A 10,486-nucleotide genomic window follows, 5' to 3' on the forward strand; every position below is an offset into this window, starting at 1 on the left:
GCTATCACCTAAAAATATGCATAAATGCCTATATATACCTGGTGCCAGATGAATGATATAGTGTACTGTACTATGCCTACCTCTGTCTGGAGAACAGCTGTCTGACCTATCTTCAGGGTACCAAGACTTTTCTCCCACTTGATACCTACAATGCTTAGGATGCCCACAGGGCAACTTTCTGAGGACAGGTTCCTTACAAACTCACTCTATCATGTTTCTATTCTTTTTTAAGTTTATTTATTTATTTTGAGAGAGAGAGAGAGAACGTGCGTGCGTGGGCACACACACACACACACACACACACACGTGAGCAGGAGAGAGGCAGAGAGAAAAGGAGAGAGAGATTCCTAAGCAGACTCCATGCTGTCAGCGCAAAGCCCAATGCGGGGCTTGATCTTACGAACTGTGAGATGGAGACTTGAGCTGAAATCTGGAGTCGGACACTTAACTGACTGAACCACCCAGGCACCCCTACCATGTTTATTTTCTAAAAATAAAAGTTCCTTGCCCTTCAAATCCTGGACTTACTCATCAGTATTTCCTCTATTTGGATAAAGGTGAATTAAAAGTGGTTTGTTCAAGGAAGTATCCTGGGCAGAAAAAAGAATAGTGGATTGTAGAAAAAGGTATTCAATATTTAGAAACTTTTCTGAACAGGGGCGCCTGGGCAGCTGAGTCGATTGGGCATCCGAATTCAGCTCATGTCATGATCTCACGGCTTGTGAGTTTGAGCCCTGTGTCGGGTTCTGTGCTGACAGCTCAGAGCCTGGAGCTGCTTTGGATTCTGTGTCTCCCTCTCTCTGCCCCTCCCCTGCTGTGCTCTCAGTCTCTCTGTCTCTCTGAAAAATAAACATTAAAAAAAATTTTTTTAAAAAAAGGAATTTTTCTGGACAGAAATAAGAGAGCCTGAAAAGAAAGAAAAAAATATTTTAAACTCTGTTGTCACTGTGACTGGATTCATGATAAATTATCCCATAGCACTTCATGGCTTAAAAGGAGGTCTTGTAAGAGTAGCCTACTGTACCTCAACCACATAGAGAAAGCTTCTTAAGGACTCCTCTGGATCCTTAATACAGAAATACTGCACTGTTTTAAAATCAGAAACTTGACCCTATCAGTTAGGCTTATAGCCCTCTTCTCATAATAAACCTCAGCCTTTGGTAAAGCACAGATGGTTGGCAGGTTCATAAAGGCAACTTCTTGGTGAGATATCAGCACCAGGAGAACTTACACCCTTTGGTCTCTCCCATGAACCAATTACTTATCTCAAAAAGAGATGTTCTTGCTTGCTTACTGAATGTCTATTTAGTCATGGAAAGTATGGGAGGAGAAGGGATGCTTTAGGGAAACAAGATGCAATCACAAAATCAGAGGCTCTAAAAGAAAAGTCAGAGGAGGCCAAAAGAAAAACATAATCAGTAAGACAGCATTTCTCCTACTCAAAATTCACACAGAATATTGTTCAGGACTAGTGCAATGCTGCCTTGGGTATACTCTGGGTGGAGTTCTTTTTCTCCCTCATTCTTTTTTTCTAGCTGTCATGATTTATACGAGGGACAGAACATCAATGAAAGTCTCCCTAAGGGCCCATCTTGGTACAATTTTGTGTACATATCACAGGAGGTAAATATAAATCCAATGTGAGCACCAATTGTAAAGATACGCCTTCTAAGCAATTATAAAACAAATAAGACAATCATTTATATATTAAAATCTTATAGTACTCTTGAGAGAACAGAGTCTATATGGCTGCATACAGTATAAGATGCTGGAAGAAAACTAGTCAAAACTGCTAATTAGATATACAATTGTGATTACTGATATCCTTTCAATGAACTCCTATGTGGTTAAAATGAGAAACATACAACCTGGGACAAATTTCTATTCCACATTTCAAGTTGTGATCTGCTGCATTGGCATGAGTTTTGGTGAAACCTGGTAAAAGAAAGAAATAAAATGACCAAATTATACAAAACCTCAAGACATAAACATTTCTCTTTTGAATTTTCAGACCCGAATGATGTCAGCGACAAACAGCCTTGCCAGAGCTCACCTAGGGCTTCCTCATTATTCTCCATTCTAAACCGACGAGACAGAAAATGCTCTCCTGTTTACATTGTGGGCATACAGTAGTTCTCAACCTTCTTGCACATTACAGCTCCTAAGTTAAGCATCATGAAGACTGGCAGCAGCAAGGGGGTGGAGGAGGAGCAGAGAGAAATGATAAAGGGTCCAGAAAACCAAGCTCTCGGAATGGATCACTGAGCTCTGAGACTGATGCCTTTGAGAGTACCCGAAATGGAGACTCAGAGTACAGACAAGCCTCGAAATGCTCAAGATAAGTCTAGTCAATTCCCAATTTCGTTGACATAATGTCATCTTTGGATTAACTGGACACATATTAATGAAGAGATGTATGACCAATGACAAATTTTATAAGAAATTTCATAATCAGAATGGAAATGATATAAGGTCAGTAAAAAGATTCCAAGTTATTTTTAAAAAGGAGGTAATAGTGTTAAAATATTTAATGTTGACTAGGTGCAAGTTCAATGTACAGAGCAATACAAGCATTCCTTGAAGACTTGAAGCAGAGAAAAATGAGGACAGGTCTATATTAAATGGTAGAGCTGGTGGAAGAAGAAAGCTAAATGTAAGTGATTTGGCTTAATTGTGACTGATCTTTCAAGGCAATGCCAGGTACAGATGTCTTCATTCAGTCTGGCAAATATCCATGGAGTCCTCTTAAGTAACAGTCCTCACGGAAAGCACACTAGGGGCATACTGAAATCTAGATGATTTTTTGAGCTCTTCAAGAATGAAGCGATTGAAATGGGCCTAGCTGACACTTTGCCTTCAAGAATAAACAGTTAATATTTTGTTAAATTAATGAACAGATGAATGAATAAATGGATTAAATAAGTTTCAAAGAACTAGGAGAAAGGTTTTAATAGAGGTTAAGGCAGTTTTAAAAATAGGAGTAGGCAATTATTTGGCTTTGATGAGGTTAAATATTTTTAGTTTATTTATAAATTGTTTCTGTATTAGCTCTTCACAATGTCAAGAGCTAATGCCCCCTTTTCCATTTTTCTACTAAAAGAATGACATGATCAGAATAAAAAGGATCGGTATGGCTTGGTATATAGCTTAAAATAAATGACAGCTCACTCAGACCTGCCAGTTCCAAGAGCAGATATATAATAATAGACAAAACAATAGACATATAATAAATAGTCAAAAATCACAGCCCACATGTGCATAAATCTTCAACTCTACGGAAAATAATAAAAGACATATGGGCTCTGAGTATTTAGAAAGTGTGTCTCACAAACAACCCATTTTCTTTTTTTAAACAACAGAGCATCTGTAGAAATAATTTAATGAAATGAAACTCTCTATTTTTTGGAAAACAGATCATTTCCAATAGATGCTTTATAGCATTTCCTTTAAAAGGAAGCTGGACACCTTGATTTTATAAACTAAACATCTGATCATTTTCTTTGGCATACTGACCAATTTTGAGCTCTTAATATCATTTATATCCTCATTGTGGACTCTGACTTATGTGAAAAAAGAAAAAAATGAAGTTTTATGTAGACTGACTTTGCCAGTCTATTTTTGTAATGAAAAATATCTACTAAACCACCATTTTTCATTCTGCTCTCTCTCAGTCTCATCAACATTTTAAGCCCCTGCGGGCTGGAGCAGATCATCCTGCCAAGGTGATCTACAGGTAACACAAGACTACATGATTTAGGTGTAGGAGATAAGCCAACAATTTGTTTTCTCAGTCCACTGAAATCCCAACAGCATATGATTTAATTCTGGTATAATGCCAGTTCATAATAGATATTGAGTTTAAATTTATTCAACTTAGCAAAGATTATGTACACCTGGCTTCTTCCAAATTTCACTGTAAACATATAAATAAGCTGTATTCTTACTTAATTCTTTGCCACTAATGGTTTAGATATATTCCTGCCTGGAGAATAAGACCAAGTCCCTTGGGAGTAGGAACTACAACAATTTGTTCTATTTTATTCACATTTTCATAGCTCACTGTGAGACACAACTGGGTGTTCAATAAATAATCATGGTTGACTGATGACCTCTGGAAGTTTATTTTACCACATGATGTTCAAATAGGGATTCAATTTTTTAAATTTAATTAAAAAATAAAAACAGAAGGAAATGCTATTTCAAAAAAAGTCCACAGATATATATGGTAAAAGAAAAAACTATTTTCTGTAACACAAGCATGCATTAGAAAAGAGAGAAATGAATACCCATTTGAATTAACCACTCAGTGGAAAGAGAGACTTTGGAGAAAATGCAATTTAAGTGATGGAATATCATTTTCCCCTTTTCTTTCTACTTTGGCCCATCAAGTAACTGGCAGTAACACACTGAGTGATACACAGAAATCTGACATTTTCATTAGCTTGTCACAGCTTTAATAGGAGAAAATGTTAGCCAACATATTTTCAAAATTACTCTGACCTAGGTTTTTACCCTTTTCTTTATTATGCAACAACCTGGTTGCCTAACCGTTCCCTTCTAAAATGTTTATTTCCAGGTATACATTGCAGACTGAGTGGGCCTTTTCTCAAAAAGGAATTCTGACTAACTTGTATAAAGTTACATATAGAGTAAAATTGTACTTATACAGTAATAATCATATGGAATATCTTCTAAATTATGATGTAAAATCCTTTCTGAATTATCAAATAAAGAAATATTACCCTAAATATAATTTTATTATTGTATGCATTTTATTGATAGCCCAGCTACTAAACAGAACATATTATTAATTAGAGCATTCCAGTCCCTAGCATTACAAAAAAATCAGTCTGCTACATGTGATTTCATCCATCAGGGTCTAAAGACATGCCATTGATCATCAAATCCTCAAAAGCTAGCTCTTTTGTTAAGATGATTCAGCTGATACTACACCTTTTCATTTTCAAGACAACACTAACATGCAAATTCACATCTTATCTCAACAGCCTGATTTGGAGGAAATAAGATTACCTGTCAATGTCAAAAGAGAAGGAGGTGTGATATGGCATTAAAGGAGAAAGCACAGAGATATTTTTCAGTGCATCAAGACATGGAAACTAGCACTTAAAAACAAAAAGCAAAAACAGTAAAACACCTTTTTCATTCTGACTTAACTACATGAATGGAAAAAAACAAAACACATAACAACAGCGGTCCTTTCTTTGTATATTCTCTTTCATAGCAAAGAAATGAAAATTATGTGGATCTCAAAAATGTTACCTGATAAAGAAGAGGTTAACTTACCCACAAAGGGGAAAAATACAAAGAACAGCTGATAGGTAAGAGGAATTGTTTGCTTTCACCACTGGAGTAAGGGATTCTACAGAGTGAAAGTATAAATAGATCTCTTTTTTTTTCTCCCTAAGGTTACTGAAAAGCTAATTAAAGATGTGTTTTTTGTGCTAGGTATTGCTGACAGACTTCTTTTTTCCAAAGGGAAATTCAAAAAAGGTTAATAGACAAAGACCCTCTGACAGTACCAGAAACAGTTATATGTGGGTAATGAATTATGCAGCAAAATTGTTTTTATAGAAATTTGTTATACATTAACAGTTACCAGCCAAGCATGTAGTACCTAAGGAAGAAGTATATGAAATATATGCCTGATTTATCAAATAAGTTTTGCTAAATTATTTTTTCCAGGATGGGTAGCTGCAACATTTCTTCCCCATTATAATTGAATTTCATTTTAACTAGAAGTTCCCTTCTTAAAAATGTATGTGTAAAGGAAATTCTTTCCTTTCAACTTTTCAGACACATTCTTCCTTTATTTTGATTAATATCAAACAGACTGAACCATCCTCTCAGCCCCTATTAGATGGGTGACCAGTGATTTCTAAACCAGCACTTACATTCAAGGGTGATTATATTATAATATTATTCTTTTGTTTTGAAAAGAGATTTGGGGATATTTTAAATGTATACTTCCCTGATGTATTATGTGTTTTGTTAAGTCTGAGTTTTTAATGCACTAAGTTTTTCTTTAAATGCAGGATACACCTGGGGTGCCTGGGTGGCTTAGTCAGTTAAGCGTCCGACTTTCGCTTAGGTCATGATCTCGCGGTTCGTGGGTTCGAGCCCTGCATCGGGCTCTGTGCTGACTGCCAGCTCAGAGCCTGGAGCCTGTTTCAGTCTGTGACTCCCTCTCTCTCTGACCCTCCCCTGCTCACGCTGTCTCTCTCTCTCCTAGAAATAAATAAAAACATAAAAAAAAAATTTTTAAATGCAGGATACACCTATTTTGTGACTAGAACTCAGTGTCAGAGCTCAACGTTCCAGCATGTTCAATGGATGGAATAATCAGGCATCAAAATTAATAAAAGAGAAAGCCCTAAGTCGTAGGTGGGTTTAAAAATAAGGGAGCATCATTTCTCCGTGTGGCTCACATCTTAGAGTTAAGGGAGTCTAGCCACAGCTGTTGGTACCCCAAGAACAGAGGACGGTAAGGGACTTCACAGAAAGCAGCTTCCTGTTCAAACTCCACCTTCCCTTTCCAGCCGCCCCTGGTGGTCCCTCCCCCTCCTGCTTCAGACTCCTGAGCCGAAGGCTGGCCGTGAGTCAGAGCCCGTTCCTGCTCCCACCTGCTCTCGTCTGGAGGCACCCTTCCTTTCACTCCTGTTCTCTGCAAAGGTCAACTCCAAAAATGATCACAAATTAATGGTTCATGTCCTGTAAACACCCATTAATCAAGCTCATGATATAGGACAAGTGGCTGGATTTATTCACAGGAACACTTACTGCAAAATCACACCCAGTGCTCTTTTTGATGTCATCCACGGTCAGGCCTTCCCAGAGTTCAATCAGAGTCAGTCCTTTCTTGCTGTCCACGTCAAACACAGCCTGTCGGAATCAAGAGAATGACAGTGACAATTTCTATCACAGTAATTATTTTATGACACAAAACAGAAACAACCTCTCATGTTCTTAAAGGAGAGACAAGACCAAAGACAAAAGACTCTGAAAATCAGCAATGAGGAAATGTCAGCTCTAACGGTTATCTTTGGTGAGAATACATGCCAGCCCTCTAATCGGCAATTAGTTGTGCAGCACTGTTGATGTCAGAAGATAAATGAATGTCCACTACTGATGGCACTTGCTGCTACTATTATAACCAGTTTTGAGTTTTTATTTTTATTTTTTTATTTAACTGCTTTCCTTTAGTTAGGTCTAACACTTCCGGTCAAAATTTCAGTTAGAAGAATGATGATGATTTGAAGGAAAAAAGGAATGAAGAAAGGGAGGAAGGGAAGAGATACATGGAAAGTGAATGCACAAGGATGGCGAGGAAGAGCTGATCAATACTGATACGTAAAGAGTTACAGGAAATAAAACATGGCACTTTGAAGTGGTTATGAGTAATTATAAAGGGATAGCTGTCCTGATCCTGAAAGACCCCCAGGGAAATATTAAAACTGCCTTTAAGTCCTGCAAAGACACATAGGTCCAAGAGGACAGCATGAGATTCTCCACTCGGTATGCAAATCAAATGCAGATGCTCGTGCCTAGGACAAGCATCAGAAGGCTACCCTCACATTAACGTTCCTTTACGACATTGTGATTGGTAATGCCAGGAGATGGTAGTGCCCCCTGGTATAGTGTGACGTCAGCCCCAAGACTCAACCTGTTTTATCTGATTTAGGATACCTGCCATTTGTTACCCTCAGCAATATGACATCCTGAGTGGAAGGGACTGACAAAATCATTTAATATAACCTCCCACTGGGGAATCCTTCCAAACATTATCTGAGACGGTCACTGGGACTCTGCTGAGAAGCTTCCCGTGCTACGAGGTTCACTTATCTCAGGGCGGATCAGATGGTCTATGGATAGGAAGCTCTAACCATAAAAGCCCAAAATGCTTCCTTTTGACTTTCACTTGCTGGGTCTACAAGCAATACGCACTGTTTTCTCTCTCGGCTGTCATTACTAGCTTCCTCTCTCCCTGACTTAAAACTTATGTTCCTCATATCCTTCCCCTCTTCCAGATCTACCTTACATTTACCTGTTATTCACAGGCTGATCTTTATTTTCAGCTAGTTTGGAAATCAAACCCAAAATTTGCATTTTAAACACTCTTATTGGTTAGGAGGCTAATATGAAGACACAGCAACCTATAGAGGAAAGAACCCTGGCTTTAGAGCTGGACTGGAATTTCGGCTCTGCCACACACTAGCTAAGTGATCTTTGGTGAACCTGTCTTTCCGTGTGTACATGGATATCAAAAAACCCTACTTCCCAAGATTGTTATACAGGACAAATATAACGAGCATTCTCTGAGTGCCTGACATCACGCTTGAGGCATAGCAGGGGCACCATATACGTGAATGTTCTTTCTCCTTCACAGCTTAACTTCTTGTCACTTGTGTGTGAAGTCAAATCAAAGCCCCAAATGCTTACTAGTCTCCTGCTAATTGACTTTTTCCCCCATGAGCAAAACATTAAGAGGGCAGGTGATACCTGAATTCTATGTTTGATGAATTCATAGACAACCTAGTTGATTTTACTGGAAAAGGTGATTTAAATTTTAGAGGAAATATTCCATAAAACTTCCTTTTTGTTTGCACATTTTTATGTTCCTTAAAAAAAGCCCTTTTTTCAGTAAAAATATGTGTTTTGAGAGGGAAGAAAATGGTCATTTAGGAATGCCTGTATGCTACAATAGGTTATTTAATTCCAAAATAACAATTTAAAAAATTTTTTAAACGGTGATTTTTACTTTGTAGAAAATGTGTCTGGAGCATTATTCATACTGATTTTCTTTTCCTGCATTATGAACTGTAAATTTATCAAAATGGAACAAATAAAAAGAGCCTCTAGATTATATTATTAAGAATGGGAAGGGAAGGAATTTGGGGAAAAGATAACTGTGGTGTCATGAATATAAGCCTTCAGTGATCAGAGAGAGAAAATCTATGGCAAATCGACTTACTGGTTTAAAAAAAAAACTTTTAACACCTTTATCAAACCCTAATTAGCTCTCAAGGTCATATACTGGAAACCCAACCATCTATTATTAAAATGAAGGAAATTTACTTTTGAAATATTTAGGAAGATTTCCATTTAGCAGTATAAAGTATAAACAAAACCTTGATAAAAATGGAGACCATATTATAGATAAAGCATTTAATCATAGCCCAGCTGCTGGCGAGGAAAGCATCTTTCATAACCTCATGCTAGCAGTACAAAACTAGGAAATCAGGGTCAAAAATCTCCAAAGCCTCTTTCAAAAGGCAAACTAATGGAATTTCTTTAGAAGTTGAAAATGCAATTCTAGTCACATATCTGCAGTGGCAGGCTCAACACATTTATTGCCTTTAATAGCAGTGCATTTTCATTCAGTCATTCAACAAATATGCATTAGAGCACCTAGTATGTACACAGCCACAGTGGTAAATGTGCACCATTCCCTTCCCTGAGGTTCCACAGTTGCCTTTCACTTTGCCCATTTTTAGCTATCCAATGTATTCTACAGTAAAGACTTCCATTATTCCCACAGGCTAATAACTTCCACAAGTTTGGTCCAATACTGACTTCCCTTCTGAGCTCCAGGTCCACATCTTTAATTGTTTATCAGAAATCTCTGACTGGACGTTCAGGATGTTAATGTGTTCAAGAATATCAAATTGGGTGTGTCCAAACTGAACCCAATCTTTTCCTGCCTCCCACCGCTCCTCCCTGTCTCTTCTTACAGCCTGAGCGTCGTTAGGAACACTTAGGAAGCACCTCTGCCTTAGCAGCCTTGTCCAATTCATCATCTAGCTAGGCTGAATCCATCTGGGTCTCTCAAATCCCTCCTTCTGACCTATGGTTTGGAACCTTGACACTTTCTGGCCTAGATCACTGAATGAGTCTTCTGACCAGACTCTGTCTCATCTCTTCTCTCCCGACTCTGCATAAAAGCTACAGTGTTCTTTCTAAAATGCAAATCTAATCCATCTAAAATCACTGAAGGGCTCCCAACTGCCTTCCAGATAAAACTCAAAAGTTTTTTATTTTTTTTTATTTCTGAGAGAGAGAGAGAGCGAGAGAGAGCGAGCGAGCATGAGCAGGGGAGGGGCAGAGAGAGGGAGATACAGAATCTGAAACAGGCTCCAAGTTCTGAGCTAGCTGTTGGCCCAGAACCTGATGTGGGGCTCGAACCCATGAACTGTGAGATCATGACCTGAGCTGAAGTTGGACGCTCAACCGACTGAGCCACCCAGGCGCCCAGAACTCGTTTCTTAACAAGGCATTCATATTCCTTTATAATTTAGCTCTTCACTGTCTTTTCAACTGTAGCCTTCAGGGTTCAGGGTCTGGTCCTGCCCTCACTCTACACTGCTCTGCTGGCAGGTCCTTGGGTTGGCTATTTATTCTTTTTTTTTTTTTTAATTTTTTTTTAATGTTTATTTATTTATTTATTTCTAGGAGAGAGAGAGAGAGAGAG

General features: G+C 38.1%; 1 protein-coding gene across 1 annotated transcript in view; it reads right to left on the reverse strand.

Moving 5' to 3' along the window:
- Window positions 1–807: 807 nt before the first annotated feature.
- OXCT1 (3-oxoacid CoA-transferase 1) overlaps window positions 808–10,486 on the reverse strand; it is a 138,869-nt gene continuing 129,190 nt past the window's right edge. Inside the window, exons 16-17 of the mRNA XM_039234179.1 lie at window positions 6,799–6,900; window positions 808–1,935 (exon numbers count right to left, since the gene is read on the reverse strand). Coding sequence (XP_039090110.1) covers window positions 1,894–1,935; window positions 6,799–6,900 — 144 coding nt within the window. The 3' untranslated portion in view covers window positions 808–1,893. The remainder of the gene's footprint in view (window positions 1,936–6,798; window positions 6,901–10,486) is intronic.

The sequence above is a fragment of the Hyaena hyaena genome, unplaced genomic scaffold (assembly GCF_003009895.1).
Source record: "Hyaena hyaena isolate Hyena2069 unplaced genomic scaffold, ASM300989v1 scaffold_83, whole genome shotgun sequence".
Classification (NCBI taxonomy): Eukaryota; Metazoa; Chordata; class Mammalia; order Carnivora; family Hyaenidae; genus Hyaena; species Hyaena hyaena.